Source organism: Aulonocara sp. 'chitande type north' Nkhata Bay, linkage group LG3 (genome assembly GCF_057382095.1).
Source record: "Aulonocara sp. 'chitande type north' Nkhata Bay isolate Kocher_YH1m ecotype deep benthic linkage group LG3, A_spYH_male_GT1.1, whole genome shotgun sequence".
NCBI lineage: Eukaryota > Metazoa > Chordata > Actinopteri > Cichliformes > Cichlidae > Aulonocara > Aulonocara sp. 'chitande type north' Nkhata Bay.
In genome coordinates this window covers 15,172,428-15,192,499 of record NC_141346.1, presented here as the reverse complement: position 1 = coordinate 15,192,499, position 20,072 = coordinate 15,172,428, and the positions used below count along the sequence as shown (strand labels likewise).

Sequence of the window (20,072 nt, the reverse complement as noted above, 5' to 3'; positions counted from 1 at the left end):
CTGTCCCGGGCTCTGTGGGGCCGGGAGGCGCTGCTGCACTGGGCCCCGGTCTGGATGGGCCTGGGCCCTCTTTCCCTGGCGGGTCGCGGAGTGTGGGAGTGCCTACTGGGGTCAGCGGGGGAGCTGGCCCCAGGGAGGGGTTACCTGCCCCTCCCTTCCTTCCCTCCCCATCTCCAGCTGCCTCCCTCTTCCCGCTCCACCACAACCACCCACACATGCAGGGCCTTGGAGTAGGGGTATGTCACCAGGGTGCAGAGGAGGCTACCCCCCCCCCCCCCCCCCTCTGTCCCCTTCCGGCTGCCTTTGCCTCAATTTTATCCCACAACTTAGACATTCACATTATTCACACTCTCATTACACATACATATAGGATCTTGGGGGTGGGCACAATCACCGAGTCCATATTACCATCAGGGTGTACACCTCACCCCTGGCGTCGTTGCCCACCTCTCAATTTTAAATACACTTAGACATTGAGGGCTATCAGGAGGGACTATGCGCTTACCTGCTGCTCTCTGGCAGGTAGCTCCATGCCCTCCTGGGTTTTAATTGCACCTTAGAACACACATGCATCAACACTACAATGAGCGGGTGGAGGGAGGTTTGGAGTCTTCTCCCACCCCCATTCTCTGCGGCCTGCTGGAGCGGGAGGGCTAGGAGGAGTTGGCCGTCCGACTGCGGTCTGGAGTGTGGGGCCTCCCTGCTGCTACGGAGTCGGGGTGGTCTGCCTCTCCCCACCGCAGGGAAAAGGGTAACACCACCTGGGTCTGGGTGCAGTTCCCCCCTCCAGGGGCAAGGGTACCTAGACCCGGTTTGTAGAGTACGCTTGGGGAGTGTGATCGTGTGTACAGCGTCTCTTTATGTCTGTCTCCACGTTGGTTGAGTGTGGAGTGAGTGCACATGAGAGCATGAGGGGGGGAATGGATGTTTGTGTCTGTGTGTGCCTGTATGTCTGTGTCTATATGTCAGGTTGGGTATCAGACACCACCTCTCTGGGGACACCTCAGGCCCTCCAAGGTTTGGAGGCCTATCTCCACCCACCACCACTTCCCCTGCCGGTGGCGGACTCCCTCAGGTATCAGTGCGTTGGTGGTTCTTTGTGTCTGGGGGTGGGCGTCCAGGTACACACCGGCTCACTCCTTGGCGGCCGCTTATCGGGGCCTGGAACCTGGGGCTCGCTCGGACCACTTCGGAGGTGGGGTGCCCCCGGCCTCTCGGCCTGGGGCTCGGTCACTCAGGCACAGCTGGCTGCCGGCGGAGCTCACGGGCGCGTCACTGCAACTCCCCCTGGCTTCTGCTCCGCGGCTGCTGAGTGAACCCTCATCTGGGACTCTCCTCAGCTCTTGCTGGGACAGTGGCGCGGCTGCCCCTCTGTTGGTTTTCCATGGTCTCTTGTGTTCTGGGGGCCTCTGGATGTCTGGAGTTTTGATCTCCTCCATACCTGCTTCATACCCTGGAGGACGGGGCTGTGGCCCCCCCCACACTCCCTAGCAGATCGTTACATGGAGAAACCTTTGGAATACAAGCACGCTGATCCACACAGGTATGCACACGGGTGTTCACTGCTCGTAGACTTAAATTACACCCTTCTTGGCTACTACTTCGAAGCACATCTGTCCTGCGTGCTGCACAACAACATTGAATATTTAGTATTTACTGCTGTTTACACTTAGCTAGATTAATGCGATGGTGTTGTGTTTAGTATGTTGCTTTGTTTTTTTTTGTTTTTTTGCTTGTCTTCTATTCTTCTCTCAACAGGTGATCCAGCAGATTTTTATTTTTTTTCTCCCCCCCTTTCTCACTGTCCCTCTCCCCTTCTGTTTTTCCTTTCCTTCCTCTTTCTTTCTCCCTTTCCTATCCCTCACTGATGTCTGTCCCGTCTGTAACATCTGAAAATAAAATATAATAAATAATAAAAACAAAGATCGACCAAATGGACCAATACGGCAATGCCACGAAGATCCATTTGGCAAAGTAAATCCATTGGGTATCCTTGTTGGTCTTCAGACAACAATTCTGATGGCTAAAGAACCAAATGGGACAGGCAAAAAAAAAAAAGAAAAAAAAAAAAAAAGAAATCATTGATAACAAAAGAACAATAAATCTACTTTCTCTGGTACTTTATACCCCCTCAGTTGCAATGCAATTTAACGCTCAACTACAAATTGATGGCTTTTTGATGGTGGCCGGCGCCGAATGATGGTCAACTATAAATAGACGTTTTCTCGACGTTGTTGTTGTCACCTGGTCGACTACAAATAGATCAAATATCAATGACAAAAAACAACGGTAAATCAACATCATTACAATGTCCCTATAGCAAGACTGTCGGTTTACCACAGTATTTCAATGTTGTTACAACATTGGCATTTCAACCCTGACCATAACAACGGATCGGATGAAAAATCAACATCAATTCAATGTCGTCTTGCTATCTGGGTAGTCTCTTGGTTCAGGGCTTCATCACATTCACAGTTGACTGCTGCTTGTGTGTCTTTGTGTGCGTCCAACTGTTCATTAAGTCGTGCAGGCTGTGAACGAGTTTTCAGTTTCTGGCAAACTTTAACATGCCATATAATATTGTGAGGAGGATGTTGTGTCATGCTAGCCTACTACATTAATTGTACCTTGGATATAGCGGGTAAGTTGACATATAGCTAGCTCATGCTGTTGCATCTTGATTTGTTATAACTGAGTTATTAATGACATCTTTTTTTCAGATTTTTTAGAATCACACACACATATTCTCTGTGCTGCAGTAAAACTGTCAACTGTGTCATGGTTCTTTGTCTGCATTAAGCCTTGGGGGAACATAGGGAGCGCTGACTAATGCTCACTCTGCTGTCATCATGCATGGCCGGCATGGTAGTGTAGAGCCTTTAGCACAGTACTTAATGTTTGATGTTAAATCCAAAATTAAAATATCCAGATTACTGTTGTTGATATGAGCCAAATATTTTACTGCTACTATTCATAACCATCATCATTACCATTGCATTAATAATATAATCTACAGCATTGATATTGCATTCAGATGTTTAAACATATTGGCACCCAATTAGCCTTTATTCCAGGTGCAATTATAACTATTTTTATAAACACCTTGCAGTTTGCGCTTTTAAAGAGTTGAAGCTCAGTCAGGTAATTGATGGTCAGAAGCTTCGTCCGGCGCTAGGTCCGGATGATCTATTGTGCAAAGCGACTTAGAGCTATGGAAGGATTGCCTAAACGCTTACAAAACACACATAACCAGGTTATTCATTATTATCTTTTATTCGTTTATATCCTTTTTATTAAGCTTTGAATAGTGGCATTTGATTAAAACATTTATTCAATATATTACGCATATAGTTTCAGTAGATTGTTACACATATGAGAGTGGCCTCTGTCTGGTTGTGAGCTTTAGTAGGCGAGGTGAGAGGTGAGGCAGAGTGCAATTGAGGTCGAGACGCACACACACACACATCGTACGTAGATTCATTTCTAGGTAAGAGTTCAGACATATTTTGCAAGCTTGTAACTGCATTTTGTGCCTGAATAAGTGACAGTTTGTTGTAGTACGTGTTCTGATGTTCCAGAGATAAGCGAGAAAAGATCTACAGGAAGCACCTGGCGTCATAATAATACCCTGAGGCTATAAAACAACTGCTTGTGTATTGTTTGGGCGGAGATCGATGCTGATTGTTTGACAGTGTTCATCTCCCCACGCGTGTGTTCATTAGAATCATCGTTTGACCTAACCCTTCTGGAACAGTGTTGTTTTGTATCCCTCCTCAATATCTGAACTGAATATCTGAACACTGTTCAATTCAATTCAATTTTATTTATATAGCCCCAAATCACAACAAAAGTCACCTCAAGCCGCTTTATATTGTACAGTTGATACAGAGAAAAACCCAGCAATCACATGACCCCCTATGAGCAAGAACTTTGGCGACAGTGGGAAGGAAAAACTCCCTTTTAACAGGAAGAAACCTCCGGCAGAACCAGGCTCAGGGAGGGGCGGGGCCATCTGCTGCGACCGGTTGGGGTGAGAGAAGGAAGACAGGATAAAAGACATGCTGTGGAAGAGAGACAGAGATTAATAACAGATATGATTCAATGCAGAGAGGTCTATTAACACATATTGAGTGAGAAATGTGACTGGAAAGGAAAAACTCAATGCATCATGGGAATCCCCGGCAGCCTACGTCTATTGCAGCATAACTAAGGGAGGATTCAGGGTCACCTGGTCCAGCCCTAACTATATGCTTTAGCAAAAAGGAAAGTTTTCAGCCTAATCTTGAAAGTAGAGATAGTGTCTCTCTCCCGAATCCAGACTGGAAGCTGGTTTCACAGAAGAGGGGCCTGAAAACTGAAGGCTCTCCCTCCCATTCTACTTTTAAATACTCTAGGAACAACAAGTAGGCCTGCAGAGCGAGAGCGAAGTGCTCTAATAGGGTGATATGGTAGTACAAGGTCATTAAGATAAGATGGGGCCTGATTATTTAAGACCTTGTATGTGAGGAGCAGGATTTTGAATTCAATTCTGGATTTAACAGGAAGCCAATGAAGGGAAGACAAAACAGGAGAAATCAGCTCTGTCTTTCTAGTCCCTGTCAGTACTCTTGCTGCAGCATTTTGGATTAACTGAAGGCTTTTCAGCGAGTTTTTGGACATCCTGATAATAATGAATTGCAGTAGTCCAGCCTGGAAGTAATAAATGCATGAACTAGTTTTTCAGCGTCACTCTGAGACAGGATATTTGTAATTTTAGAGATGTTGCGCAAATGGAAGAAAGCAGTCTTACATATTTGTTTATTATGTGCGTTGAAGGACATATCCTGGTCAAAAATGACTCCAAGGTTCCTCACAGCGTTACTGGAGGCCAAGGTAATGCCATCCAGAGTAAGAATCTGGTTAGATACCATATTTCTAAGATTTTCAGGGCCAAGTACAATAACCTCAGTTTTATCTGAATTAAGAAGCTGAAAGTTAGCGGCCATCCAGCTCTTTATGTCTTTAAGACATTCCTGCAGTTTAACTAATTGGTGTGTGTTATCTGGCTTCATGGACAGATAGAGCTGGGTGTCATCTGCATAGCAGTGAAAATGTATGCTATGTCTTCTAATGATACTGCCTAGGGGAAGCATGTATAATGTAAACAGAATTGGTCCTAGCACTGAACCCTGTGGAACTCCATAATTAACCTCAGTGTGTGAAGAGGACTCTCCATTTACATGTACAAATTGGAGTCTTGTTATGGCAAATGCAGATGGACCCAGGGAGCAGAACGCACGGAGGCAGAGTTGCGGTGAAGACAGTTTATTTACAGTGATGGGGAGGTTTTACAAGGACACAGTATGTACAACAGCATATGAATGGGGATGCGGAGCCAGGACGTGCAGGTGACGGAAACACACACAGGTAGTGCACTCGATCTAAAAAAGGAGAGGGACGTGAGAATTAGGAGGGTCTTGCCCGATAACCGAGAAAAGCTTAAAGTAGACTACACAGAGAGTTGGAGAAGTTACTTGGTACTGTTTATTGCCAAAACCTCCAGACGGAAAAAAACCAGACAAGGCGAAATCCTGGGGAGGAAACAAAACTCCTTACAGTCACCAGAAATAATCCAACGGCTCCAGCAGGCAGGGGCAGAATCACAGACTCTCCAAAAACGTCAATACTCCGACACTAGTCTTCTGTCAGGTAGCTCCTAAAGAACACTTCTGAAGAATGCATCTGATGAGTAACAGGTGTGCGAGGTTCAGTGACTCACTGCCCCGCCTATCTATACAAAAAGGGGGGCACCAAAACACACACACAGACAAAAACACCACATAACCAGAACCCAACTCCTAACAAGTCTATTAGATAGATATGATACAAACCACTGCAGCACAGTACCTGTAATACCTACAGCATTTTCTAATCGCTCTAATAGGATATTATGGTCAACAGTATCGAATGCTGCACTAAGGTCTAGCAGGACAAGGACAGAGATGAGTCCACTGTCAGAGGCCATAAGAAGATCATTTGTAACCTTCACTAAAGCTGTTTCTGTGCTGTGATGAGCTCTGAAACCTGACTGAAACTCTTCAAATAAACCATTCCTCTGCAGATGATCTGTTAGCTGTTTGACAACTACTCTTTCAAGGATTTTTGATATGAAAGGTTGATTGGAGATTGGCCTATAATTAGCTAAGACTGCTGGGTCTAGAGATGGCTTTTTGAGTAAAGGTTTAACTACAGCCAGCTTGAAGGCCTGTGGTACATAGCCGATTATTAGAGATAGGTTGGTCATTTTTAAGATTGAAGCATTAATTAATGGCAGGACTTCTTTGAGCAGTTTTGTAGGAATGGGGTCTAAAAGACACGTTGATGGTTTGGAGGAAGTAATTATTGAAGTTAACTCAGAAAGATCAATTGGAGAAAAAGAGTCTAACTTAACATCAATGGTACTAAAAGTAGCTGTAGATAATATTACATCTGTGGGATGATTATTGGTAAATTTTTCTCTAATGATAAAAATTTTATTTGTGAAGAAGTTCGTGAAGGTCATTACTAGTTAACGTTAAAGGGATGGTTGGCTCAGTAGAGCTCTGACTTTATGTCAGCCTGGCTACAGTGCTGAAGAGAAACTTGGGGTTGTTCTTATTTTCTTCAATCAGTGATGAATAGTAAGATGTTCTGGCTTTGCGGAGGGCTTTCTTATAAAGCAGCAAACTATTTCTCCAGGCTAAATGATGATCCTCTAAATTTGTGACACGCCATTTCCTCTCCAGCTTACGAGTCATCTGCTTTAGGGTACGTGTTTGAGAATTATACCACGGAGTCAGGTACTTCTGATTAGAGACCTTAGTTTTCACAGGAGCTACAGTAGCCAGAGTCGTACGTAGTGAGGAGGTAAAATTATTAACAAGATAATCAATTCAGATAGGTGCTCTGCTCTGTGTTGGTACAGGGCATTGAAGATGATAACAGTGGGTGGATTATATTCTTAAACTTAGTTACAGTGCTTTCAGAAAGACATCTTTTGTGATAAAGTCTACTCTCCACTGCTGTGTAATCAATTATTGTAAATGTAAATCTTATCAGGAATCAGGAATTAGTGTTTATGTTTGAATGTCTGAATTTAAGACACTGACACTAAAAACAGCTAAACATCACTCTTTAGACATCAGAACACACATTAAGTTTGTTACTTGATCTAATTTACTGAATGACATTCATCTGAATTCATGTTTTGTTTGTCTAAAGCACAAATCCAGATGCAACTGAAACACTGAATAACACAGTTTGTTGTCTTGGCAGAAGCTACAAAATAACTTCCTGTCTGATCTAAAGGACGAGTTTTCAAATTTCATTTTCTAATCACAGAGTTTGATTTCTTCTGTGACAATAAAATGCTTTCAGCTGTCAAAACATTTATTTCATTGGAGATTAAAGTTTTTGTCATGGTGACTTTTTTTGGGAAGAGTCTAAAACTCTAAAACAGAAAGTTTAAAATGATGACATTTCTTTCTCTCTCAGTCAAACAGGTGGCTTTCTCAGCCTCTCTGCTGGATCAAGGTCATGGATATACTGGACCCTTTAACACAAATATTATACTGATCTTCAAACACGTGTTCACAAACATTGGAAATGCCTACAACCCACACACAGGTAATAACACTGAATGTCACTTGTCAGTTATGTTGATGAAAGGTTGATGTTCCAAATGTTCTAAAAGCTGATTTTCCATTTAACAAAAACAAATGTCCCACAGGTATTTTCAATGCACCAGTGAAAGGAGTCTACCACTTTGAGTTGCACATATTTGGACTTGGAAACGTCCGTGCTGCTGCTCCGTTGTACAGGAATGGAGAACACATTTTTGCTGCACAAGAAAATCCAACATCTGGTGGTGTGAGCGCCTCTAATGGAGCCTCACTGCTTCTAGAGGTTGGAGATCAGGTGTCTGTACGTCTCTGGGCTAATTCAAGGATATTTGACACTCAAAACCATCATACCACCTTCAGTGGTCATCTGATTTTCACCATTTGAGAGGTGTGACAGCTCCAACACTTCCTGTCTGGACTGTTCTGTGTGGGCGGAGCTTAGCCATTTTTAGAAGTAAAACAGGAAGTAAATCACCTGCTGGAATCAGTTTCTTGCTCTCTCTCTTTCTGGTTGGGTTCTAGTTTTGTGTTTATTTGTTTCTACTTCTCCTGCTATTCTACTGACTCAGATAATTTACTTCTTCTTGTTATCTTTGATCCAAATAAATCCAGTTAAATGCTCAGTAATTCTCTTCTCTTTGTCCTTTCTTTGACTCGGGCCCGGCAAGCACTTCCTCGTCTCTGCTGGAGGGTCCGAGGGGCCCATTCAGCCATCTGTTCCTACTTGAGGATCAGAGGAACTGCTTCTGCCATCAGCGCCTCCATCCGCTCCAACCTCTGTGGCTGCCATATCGCCATCTGGTCCAGCTTCTTTGCCTGTGACTTTGTCTGGTCCTGCGGCTCCTGGACTTGTTTTCTGTTTGGTTCCCTGTATATTTAATAGGGTTGCCCTCCGTGTCTCCCTTTGTGTAACTGTGTCTATATTGTGATATTAGTTCTGGTGCCTCGTGTTCTGTGTTTTTCTCACCCTGTCATGTGCTGCTCCTTTTTCTCTCTCTCCCTCCAGGTTGCCTCTATGTACGTCCTGTGTTGAGTTGAAGGTCCGTGTCTGGTGTCAGCATTTTCAGTTTCCGTGTCTTTCCCGTCCTGTCACGTGTAATTATCCTCAGCTGTGTTCCCCATGTGCTTCCACTTTCTTCGTTACCCTCTGGGTATTTATGTCTGAGTCTCCCTCTGTTCCATATCGCGCTGTCCCTCATAGCTGTGTTTGATTCTCCCTGTATTATAATTAGTTTTTCCCAGTTTAGTTTTGTATTGTTGTATCGCTTGTTTCCCAGCAATAAAGCTGTGCTTTTGAGTTTAAGTTCCATTCCTGTGAGTTTGCATTTAGGTCCAATTCTCGCCTGCCACCCAGCCGAAGTATGACACTATCTTTAAATAACACGAAGCGCGGCTAGGTCTGCACGGCTTCAGGGTGCACCACGTGACCATCAATCTTAATCACCTGGTCGAAGGCTGAGCGTAGGGTGCCATCACGAGACTAGAGTATCACTTCCTGTTCCTGCTCAAACACGGTCATGTTTTTGAGTAGCTTATCTGCTTAGCGATTTATTAAAAAAGTTTTAGATACATTCTCTCTTCATAGCATAATCTTCACATGCTTCATCCGAAGCACATTTTCTGTGTACTCACTACCTAATTTATAGCCAAAGTATTCACTGACTGTGTCTTTAATGTTTTGTTAGCTTAGCTTAGCTTGTAGCCGACTCGTTAGCACCATGGCTACTTCACCTGTCCCTCCTGCACTTTCCTGCTCAGTGTGTCAGATGTTTAGTTTCTCCTTGGCCTCCTTCAGCAGTAGTGATACTTGTAACAAATGTAGCATATTTGCGGCTCTGGAGGCCAGGATTACTGAATTGGAGACTCGGCTTCGCACCCTTCATTCACCCATAGCTAGCCAGGCCCCTGTAGCTGGTGCAGCCAAAGATAGCGTAGGCCCCGCTAGCTGTTCCCTGGCAGACCCCAAGCAGCTCAGGAAATAGGGTGGCTGGGCGATGGTGAGAAGGAAGCATAGTCTTAAACAGAAGCCCCAGGTACACGACCAACCTGTTCACGTGTCTAACAGTTTTTCCCCACTCGGCGACTTACCCGCCGGGGGTCTAACTCTGGTAATTGGTAATTCTGTTCTCAGACATGTGGAGCTAGAGACACCGGCAACCATAGTCAATTGTCTTCCAGTGGCCAGAGCAGGCGACATTGAAGGAAATTTAAAACTGCTGACTAAGGGTAAACGTAAATTCAGTAAAATTATAATTCACGTCGGCAGTAATGACACCCGGTTACACCAATCGGAAGTCACTAAAATCAATATTGAATCAGTGTGTAACTTTGCAAAAACAATGTCAGACTCTGTGGTTTTCTCTGATCCCCTCCCCAATCAGACCAGGAGTGACATGTTTAGCCGCAATGTTTTCCTTAAATTGCTGGCTGTCTGAGTGGTGTCCAAAAAACGATGTGGGCTTCATAGATAGTTGGCAAACCTTCTGGAGGAAACCTGGTCTTGTTAGGAGAGACGGCATCCATCCCACTTTGGATGGAGCAGCTCTCATTTCTAGAAATATGGACAAATTTATTAAACCCCCCAAAATATGACTATCCAGAGTTGGGACCAGGAAACAGAGTTGCAGTCTTACACGTCTCTCTGCAGCTTCTCTCCTTCTGTTACCCCAAACCCCATCTCCATAGAGACTGTGTCAGCTTCCAAAACAGTCAAAAAACAAACTAAAAACCAGCAACAAACAACTTAAACATAAAAAAAAATCACTAAGAAAGAACAATACAGTATCCACATCTGAACCAAAGAGTAAAACAGTGAAATGTGGATTATTAAATATTAGGTCTCTCTCCTCCAAGTCTCTGTTAGTACATAACTTAATAATTGATCAACAAATCGATTTACTCTGCCTTACAGAAACCTGGTTGCAGCAGGATGATTATGTTAGTTTAAATGAATCAACACCCCCGAGTCATTCTAACTACCAGAAATCTCAAAGCACAGGCCGAGTAAGTTTTCACACCAGCCTATTAATCAGCGAAAGACCCTGACAGACTTTTATTCATTTGAAAGCCTGATGCTTAACATTGTCCACCCCAGCTGTAAAACTCAGAAACCAGTTTTATTTGTTATCATCTATCGTCCACCTGGGCCTTACACAGAGTTTCTGTCTGATTTCTCAGACTTTTTATCTGATTTAGTGCTCAGCTCAGATAAAATAGTTATTGTGGGTGATTTTAACATCCATGTAGATGCTAAAAATGACAGCCTCAACATGGCATTTAATCTGTTATTAGACTCAATTGGCTTCTCTCAAAATTGTGTTTTCAAAATTGGAGTTCAAGGTATTTTTACTTCCAATAGTGTTAACATACTACACAGGTCATGAACAAGATTTTTTTTTTTTTTAATTTCATTGTAAGTGGGCTAAAGCAGTTAATTAAAAGTAGTCTAACATACATGTAAATGTTGTCATTTTAATAAACCATGTAACTTGGATGGATTCAATGCTGGCGTGACCACAGTGCACACGTCTGATGTTGCTCACAGTGGTCCAAGGGATCGCCCAGGGAGTTTGTGTGTTTATTCAGACACATATAAAACTAGAGGGAACAGTGCTTGTGATTGTTATTGTTAGAGTCAAATTGTTGAATGTTGTCATTGTGTTTCTTAAATTTGTAAAGTCTTAGTTCAAGCAGTGATCAAAGACATTCCTTTGTCTCTGACCACTTCTCCAGCCAATTTGGAGGAGGCTGACGTGGTTTTATTGTAGATACATCATATCTGAAAGATCTGTTTCTTGTGTTGTAAGTAGGGGTGGGTTTTTATAATCGATTTATCGGTTAAAATCAATTCTGGCTTGGATAACGTGAAATCGATTCATTAAAATCCTGAATCGATTTTTTAATATAAATTTATTTTGCCCGAAATGCCAGAATCTCTGGTGAGATCTCACAAAATTTTAACAACCACCAAACAGCTAGAACAGTAAATGAGAGCAGGTACACGGATTCTGCACAAAGACGTAAACACACAGCACAACCTGCGGGTCAGAATCAGTGAGATGTCGCCTTTCTCACCTGACGGCACGGACGCAGTCGGGGCTGAAAGCCGACAGCTCGCTGATTCTGATCTGTCGGCGAGGGTCCGGGCTTTGTGTTTACGCCCTTTTAGTGCTGATTCTAAAGCTGTTAGTTTTATCTCTCTCCAAACAATATTGACCGAACCAGTAGCAAAAGAAGATCCAAACTTCGCTTCACATAAACATCGTCATGAATTCCCTCTGACTTTTACGGTTTTGCTTCCACTTCATGCACAGCTCTCTCTCTCTCTCTGTACTTCAAGAACAGTTTCCCATCACAAAATCTGTTTATGTTATATGCAATTACTAAACACTCATCCAACGTGGAGACAGACATAAAGAGACACTGTACACACAATCACACTCCCCAAGCGTACTCTAAGACCCAGGTCTAGGTACCCTTGCCCCTGGAGGGGGAAACTGCACCCAGACCAAGGTGATGTCACCCTTTTCACTGGGGTGGAGGGAAGCAGACCGCCCCGACTTGGCAGCAGCAGGGAGGCCCCACATTCCAGACCCCAATCAGACGGCCAACTCCTCCTCCTGGCCCCCCCGCTCCAGCAGACAGCAGAGAACGGGGGTGTGAAGACTCCAAACCTCCCTCCGCCCGCTCATATGTAGTGTTGATGCATGTGTGTTCTAAGGTGCATTTAAAACCCAGGAGGGCATGGAGCTACCTGCCAGAGAGCAGCAGGTAAGCACATAGCCCCTCCTTATAGCCCTCAGTGTCTACGTGTATTTAAAATTGAAAGGTGGGCAAGGACGCCAGGGGTGAGGTGTACACCCTGAAGGTCTTTTGGAGTCCGTGTAGTGTGCCCACCCCAAAGATCCTATATGTATGTGCAATGAGAGTGTGAGTAATGTGAATGTCTAAGTTGTGAGATAAAATTGAGGCACAGGCAGCCAGAAGGGGACAGAGGGGGGGATACCTCCCCTGCACCCTGGTGACACACCTTTACCCCACGGCCCTGCATGTGTGGGTGATTGTGGTGGAGCGAGAAGAGGGAGGAAGCTGGAGATTGGGAGGGAAGGAAGGGAGGTGCAAGTGACCCCTCCCTGGGGCCAGCTCCCCCGCTGACCCTAGTAGGCACCCCCATACTCTGCAACCCGCCAGGGAAAGGGGGCCCAGGCCCATCCGGGGGGCCAGAACAGCAGCGCCGCCTGGCCCCACAGAGCCCGGGACAGCCCACCTGACCCCACCACAGAGAAAACTGCACCCACCACGTCATCCACTCATCTTCCAGACTACACAAGACAATAGACGCCCAGGCTGAGATCTTCCTCCGCCTCTCCTGTATCTCCCCTCCTGCAGAGTGAGTTCCTGAAGAGAGGAGATCTCCTGGAAGATGTAACAACCTCCCCCACCAGTTCATTGAACCACCTGCGGGGCGGTTCAATGAACTGGCGGCACCCTGCGCCAGGGCTGGGCCCCCATACACCCACCCGCCCACAACCCCGGCAACATACCAACCAGGACCCAAGCCCCCAAGGCCCAGCCAGGGCCCCAGCCCAGAGACGGAACACCCCCAGAACCCCACGCCCGTCCCGGACCCACCCAGGGGCAGCCAGGCTACCAGGTCAGTAACCCATGTCTGTCAGCACAGACCCTCCCCTAGCCCCATATATATATATATATATATATATATATATATATATATATATATATATATATATATATATATATATATATATATATATATATATATATATATATATATATATATATATTAGGGAGAAAAGGAAAAGGAGGTGTGATATACTGTTCTGAATGATTCAATATTTCGCGTGTCTGTTTGAGACATTACTATTGTTCTAAATAAAGTTTATTACAAAAACAAATCACACCTTTTAGTCCTACAGAGCAGCGTAAACACACATCACTCCAACGCGATTTTTTCTTAGAAAACGAAGGTGTGGAGTTTGAACGGGTAGCTGAAAAACAAATATTTTATCTTTATTTAAACCTTAAATTAAATCTCATATAGTCAGTTTTAAAACTCTGGTTTTGTTATTAACTGAAAATACCAACAGACTAAAACTTTTAGAACAAACTAAGGGTTAGATCGTCAAAAACAGAAAACACGGAAATGTCTGTCGCTCTGCTCGACTTTGCTGTTTGTCGGTGTCTTCGTGTTTGTCTCTGCAGGTGAGGTTTATAAACCAAACGGTGTTTCCCTCTGAGATAAAGAGGAATAAACATCAGTCTGGTTTACATGTTACTTCCCAAACATGTAGTTTCATATTGAATCAGTTTGTCTGTTTGTGTGTAAACGTCATGAGGTTCGGAGAAGTGAATTTACCCGCTTGGTCAGCGGTGCAGTTTCCAGCACAGAGACAAAGAAGTGTAATGTGTTGTAGTTTCAGGAGTCAGCATACAGCCAGAGGCCGATCTACAGAGGTGGAGTGGCATGTGGCGCCTTAAAATGATCTCTTGCCACCTCTAGTGCCACAGATTATTTTAGGGTGGCACATGCCACCGCAGCGATTTCCTAATGTTGTAAACCTGCTCAACATTTGGCAATAAAGCCCTTTCTGATTCTGATTCTCTGTAGATCTGTCCCAATGTTTTAAATGGTTGTACAAAAAAAAATGTCAGAATCATTGTCTACATTTCAAGGCATTCTACAGATATTATGTGTAAAGAAATGCCTCTATATAAAGCTTTTTGTTCAGTGTATACAAACAGCAGTAGCTCCATAAAGGCAGCATGCAGAGACTCACAGTGTCTTATAATGAGAGGCTGCTTTCTCTCACACATTATGTTCACTTATTATCAGCACGTTTCACTGTATAAGTGTTTATATAACACAGCTACTGTCATCCACAGTAATCTCCTCATTTATTGCATCCCTTCAACCCTCTGAGTTTCCGACTTAAAATTAAACTAACTTTGACCCTGTACTGTCATAATATAAGATTTGGGAGCTTTAACAAAAAAAAGCACTACTCAAATTCTATGCAGCGAAAAATAAGTAGGTAAATAAAAATAAAATAACAGCACAATTGACTGTATGAAGACATCTTGTTAATATAGAGTGATGAAGGTTGTAACTGACTTTTGTGTCAGTAGGAATAGATTAAGGTCAGATCTCTGTAGGGTGGGGTGCAGTGGTACTGTGTGATATTAACAGCATTTACTGTCATAATGATCACGTGTGTACTTTAGCATTAATAAAATATTTTTTTGATTCCTTTTTTATGTATATCGTGCACGGATGTACTATAATTTAATATATGTGCATACACTCCTCACTCCCTCTGGCTGCTGAAGTAGTGATCAGTTGCACTTTGACCTTTAACCTCTCTGCTCTGTGTCGTTTCCTCTTTCAGACCAGAAAATCATCACAGCTGAATCTGGACAGAACGTCACTCTGCCATGTCGAGCTCCAAACAACAACATCATCATAAGTGTAGAGTGGAACAGAGCTGACCTGGAGACACAATACAGGGAGTGCAGAATTATTAGGCAAATGAGTATTTTGTCCACATCATGCTCTTCATGCATGTTGTCTTACTCCAAGCTGTATAGGCTCGAAAGCCTACTACCAATTAAGCATATTAGATGATGTGCATCTCTGTAATGAGAAGGGGTGTGGTCTAATGACATCAACACCCTATATCAGGTGTGCATAATTATTAGGCAACGTCCTTTCCTTTGGCAAAATGGGTCAAAAGAAGGACTTGACAGGCTCAGAAAAGTCAAAAATAGTGAGATATCTTGCAGAGGGATGCAGCAGTCTCAAAATTGCAAAGCTTCTGAAGCGTGATCATCGAACAATCAAGCGTTTCATTCAAAATAGTCAACAGGGTCGCAAGAAGCGTGTGGAAAAACCAAGGCGCAAAATAACTGCCCATGAACTGAGAAAAGTCAAGCGTGCAGCTGCCAAGATGCCACTTGCCACCAGTTTGGCCATATTTCAGAGCTGCAACATCACTGGAGTGCCCAAAAGCACAAGGTGTGCAATACTCAGAGACAGGGCCAAGGTAAGAAAGGCTGAAAGACGACCACCACTGAACAAGACACACAAGCTGAAACGTCAAGACTGGGCCAAGAAATATCTCAAGACTGGTTTTTCTAAGGTTTTATGGACTGATGAAATGAGAGTGAGTCTTGATGGGCCAGATGGATGGGCCCGTGGCTGGATTGGTAAAGGGCAGAGAGCTCCAGTCCGACTCAGACGCCAGCAAGGTGGAGTACTGGTTTGGGCTGGTATCATCAAAGATGAGCTTGTGGGGCCTTTTCTGGTTGAGGATGGAGTCAAGCTCAACTCCCAGTCCTACTGCCAGTTTCTGGAAGACACCTTCTTCAAGCAGTGGTACAGGAAGAAGTCTGCATCCTTCAAGAAAAACATGATTTTCATGCAGGACAGTGCTCCATCACACGCGTCCAAGTACTCCACAGCGTGGCTGGCAAGAAAGGGTATAAAAGAAGAAAAACTAATGACATGGCCTCCTTGTTCACCTGATCTGAACCCCATTGAGAACCTGTGGTCCATCATCAAATGTGAGATTTACAAGGAGGGACAACAGTACACCTCTCTGAACAGTGTCTGGGAGGCAATGTTGCACGCAATGTTGATGGTGAACAGATCAAAACACTGACAGAATCCATGGATGGCAGGCTTTTGAGTGTCCTTGCAAAGAAAGGTGGCTATATTGGTCGCTGATTTGTTTTTGTTTTGTTTTTGAATGTCAGAAATGTATATTTGTGAATGTGGAGATGTTATATTGGTTTCACTGGTAAAAATAAATAATTGAAATGGGTATATATTTGTTTTTTGATAAGTTGTCTAATAATTATGCACAGTAATAGTCACCTGCACACACAGATATCCCCCTAAAATAGCTAAAACTAAAAACAAACTACAAACTACTTCCAAGAACATTCAGCTTTGATATTAATGAGTTTTTTGGGTTCAGAACATGGTTGTTGTTCAATAATAAAATTATTCCTCAAAAATACAACTTGCCTAATAATTCTGCACTCCCTGTATGTGCTTTTTTACAGAGATAACCTGTTTGATCCAGACAACCAACATCGATCTTTTAAGCACCAGGTGGATCTGCAGGACAGACAGATGAAGGATGGAGACGTGTCTTTGATACTGAAGAATGTGACGATTAATGATACATACATACATACATACGAGTATTGTGTCAAGACAGAAAAAAAACGTAGAGAGAATCAATCAATTGTAATCAAAGAACCAATTTTAAATGAAAACGCATTCAGCAGCATCACACATATTGTCGTACCTCCAGGTGAGTGAGTAGAGTTGAGTGTGTGTGTGATCAGAGGTGAAGCTGCTTCCTGCTTGTTGATGTTTGTTTCTAAAGATGTTGTTGATGAGACTTTGTAGAAAGCAGCTGGTCTGAGTGATGTGATCAGAGTGCAGTAGATAATGTTTGACAGCAGTTTGAAGAGGAAATGGATTCTGTTCTGTTCTTCACTCATCACCTACCTGACAGCTGACACCTCACACCTGTTTCTCACCTGCAGGTCAGACAGGAGGAGACACAGAGGATGGAGGGAAGGAGGATGGATCTGTTGGACTGAAAGTTGGTCTGCCAGTTTCTGCTCTACTTTTTGTTGCTGCTGTTGTTGGATTTCTGATCTACAATAAACATAAACAACAACAGATTCAGGATTCTTACCAGCCTCCTGTTGAACTGCAGCATGTTTCAAATTAGTTTTCCCACATAAACTCTGAGTCTCCTGCTGCTGTTCAGACTCTCAGTGTTGTCAGTGAACATTCAGGTACAGACAGATGATCTGATCATCCAGCAGACAGACATCACACACGCCCAGAGTTGGTTTTATTGTAAATTTCTCTGATTATTTCAAACCTGTTCAGACTGTCTTAATGTGTCTCTGTGCTGTCTGTCAGAGACTCTGTGAACTACAGTGTTTTTTCATCTTCACAGTTTTTTGACAGGGAGAAAAACCTTCGCTGTTGCTGTTTTTTCAACTTGTGAATACACTGTATTGAATGGATTAGGATTTCTGATTTTGGAGTATAATTTCAGTCTCAGGTTTTATTTTCTTTAAAAATGTTTTTTTTTTTTTATATTTTTTTGCTTTTGACTTGAAAAAAATCCACAGGGTTTTAAACAAGAGTAAGCCAATTTTGAAATGTTTAAAACAATGTTTTTTGTACGTCATCACAACTGTTTGTGACCTACGGGTCAGTGAGGAGGATCTGTTAGACTGACCATTGGTAGAAAAAAATGTTTGGCTGTCCAAATTGCAAAGACAAAAAAAAAGGAGAAGGGGCAGATGTTCTGTAACCCTGAGGATAGCAAATTATTTTTAATATGTTGGTGTGAAAAATAAATTGAGCATCGAAACCAAACTGATTTTCTGAGATTTACTGGACAAAAACTTTGCAAAATGATCAGTGCAGCATGAACAGTCTTCGTACCAACATTATATCCAATGTGTGGATATAATCTTTCTAGTGGTTGGGAGTTGATTTCTCATCATTATGTAGGCGCCATAATAATGAAGACACATGAAGTGTGTCATGATCAACACTGAAGCTTGAAGCTTACAGCTTGTTTTTTCCATCTTGCACACTCAGTGTTTTCCACAAGAAAGTCACAATCACATAGCAATAGTACAGAGAGGTTAGATGAGTTGAAACATAAATGTACTGCTGCACATGAAATTTAATATGCTACTTTTAGGGGGTTCAGGTCTACCAACCAATCACTCGATTAATTATTTCAAATTTTTATTTTGAAAATATAAATAACAGATTTAATAAACAAACACAAAATTGTTGAAAGTCACGTTCAATGTTCCAGTTTGACCTCATGGTGGAAGTGTTTTCTGACTGAAATGTGGCCCACAGAAGAATATAGTATTTTTAAAACCAGAGAAGAAGACAATAAAATGTGTTGGGATATTAAAAGGAATTTGTGTAAAGCAATACAGTACTAGTTTCTTCCCCATCTCCTGATTTTATTTTCTTTGTTAGAGGTATATGTGTGTGACAGAAAACAAATGGTCATCAAACTGACTGTTTGATGACCACACGTCACAAATTTTGTTATGATAGCTCACGTCCAGCACAGAGAAGGGAAGTGAACATGTAATGGTTCCTCTTATTCAATCCAAGAGGAACATCTCTGCTGCTGATTCATCATGTGTGTCTTTCACATCACGTCTCTGTCTCTGATAGGATCTTAGTGGACAAATACACAGGGAGAGAAGCAAACATTCACATTCAATGAAGCTGGAGGTATGAAATCTATTTCTCTGTTTTTCTAAAAAATAATGGACTTAAAGATGAAAGTCGCTGCTAATGAATTTTCTGTAGGTTAGTTAATCATTTATTTTCCATATTTAGTTTGTAAAGAACATGATATTTATACATTTTTTTAAAATATAAATTAATGAAAGCATAAAAGTACTTATCAGTTTTACTTATAAACTTTACTTGAGTAAATGTACTTAGTCACCTGTGAGACTGACTTTTCATTGCTTTTCATTAAACACAAGCTGGTAAGCAGTGTAGGGTGCATCTCAGTGGGACATAAAGTAATTGAATAAAGTTTTGTAATAAGATGTTTCAAACTGTTTGGATTAATTAAACAGGCTGAGCTGACCACAGCTATGTTAGCTCTAACAAGAAGCTTTGATATGAAATCACTTCACAGTCACACATTTCATGAACACAAAACAAGGAGACAAAAGTCAGGTTTGTTTTTAGTGTTAATAAATGTACTTTACTGTACACACAGGTCATGTCATTGATTCACAGGGTCAATCTGTACCAATGACAAACACACACTTCTGAACCAATTTGACCAGGATGTTGACACAAACACACATACATCTCTTTTCCACAAACACAGACCTGAGGATCCAGTGATTAATTAAATCATTAAATTAATGATTTTTAAACCATTTCAAAGCACTTCATGAGGGAAGTGTGACACTCTTCATGAGAGTCACGTCTCCACAACCACAAAGACGATTTTACATGACTTTTAAAACATTTCTGAGCAAACGGATCATATTTTCAGTATTTGGAAACAGAAAAATATGCTTCTGTGGTTTCCTTCTTTTACTTTTCAACAAATTTGTAGCTTTATTAAGCTTTTTACACATAAATCAACTGATTCTGAAGAGATCAGGAGAGACTTTGTTCAGATGAAGGTAAAAACACCATCAGGTGTGATGGTTTTATTGCTGCTTTCAGTATGTGATCAACTTTATTTATAATGTCTGCTTTTCACCTTTTAGTTAAAGGCAGGTTTTAAAATAATATCTTACATCAGGTTTATTTATATATAGTTTGTGTAGTTTTACCTGCAAATTCAAGCTCTTGTTTTATTCGTGACCTAACAT

General features: G+C 42.4%; 2 protein-coding genes and 1 pseudogene across 2 annotated transcripts in view; all 3 read left to right on the top strand.

The window, feature by feature from the left end:
- Positions 1–8,263, top strand: part of LOC147334140 (caprin-2-like) — a 102,657-nt gene extending 94,394 nt beyond the window's left edge. Inside the window, exons 4-5 of the mRNA XM_086286674.1 lie at positions 7,513–7,644; positions 7,748–8,263. Of these exons, the coding sequence (XP_086142800.1) occupies positions 7,513–7,644; positions 7,748–8,025 (410 nt within the window). The 3' untranslated portion in view covers positions 8,026–8,263. The remainder of the gene's footprint in view (positions 1–7,512; positions 7,645–7,747) is intronic.
- A 147-nt stretch (positions 8,264–8,410) lies between these two features.
- Positions 8,411–11,055, top strand: LOC147334139 (uncharacterized; annotated as a pseudogene).
- A 508-nt stretch (positions 11,056–11,563) lies between these two features.
- Positions 11,564–18,035, top strand: LOC147334138 (uncharacterized). The gene is made up of 5 exons (XM_086285880.1): positions 11,564–11,578; positions 13,793–13,862; positions 15,047–15,158; positions 16,707–16,978; positions 17,217–18,035. The coding sequence occupies exons 1-5, from the start codon at positions 11,564–11,566 to the stop codon at positions 17,405–17,407; spliced, it is 660 nt and encodes a 219-aa protein (XP_086142006.1). The 3' UTR covers positions 17,408–18,035.
- The last annotated feature ends 2,037 nt before the right edge of the window (positions 18,036–20,072 follow it).

Bases quoted from the DNA above. Each gene is read 5' to 3' on its own strand.
- LOC147334138 (XM_086285880.1), top strand. The intron at 13,863-15,046 runs GTGAGGTTTATA...TTCCTCTTTCAG, and splicing joins CTTCGTGTTTGTCTCTGCAG to ACCAGAAAATCATCACAGCT. The intron at 15,159-16,706 runs ATACAGGGAGTG...TCTGCACTCCCT, and splicing joins AGAGCTGACCTGGAGACACA to GTATGTGCTTTTTTACAGAG.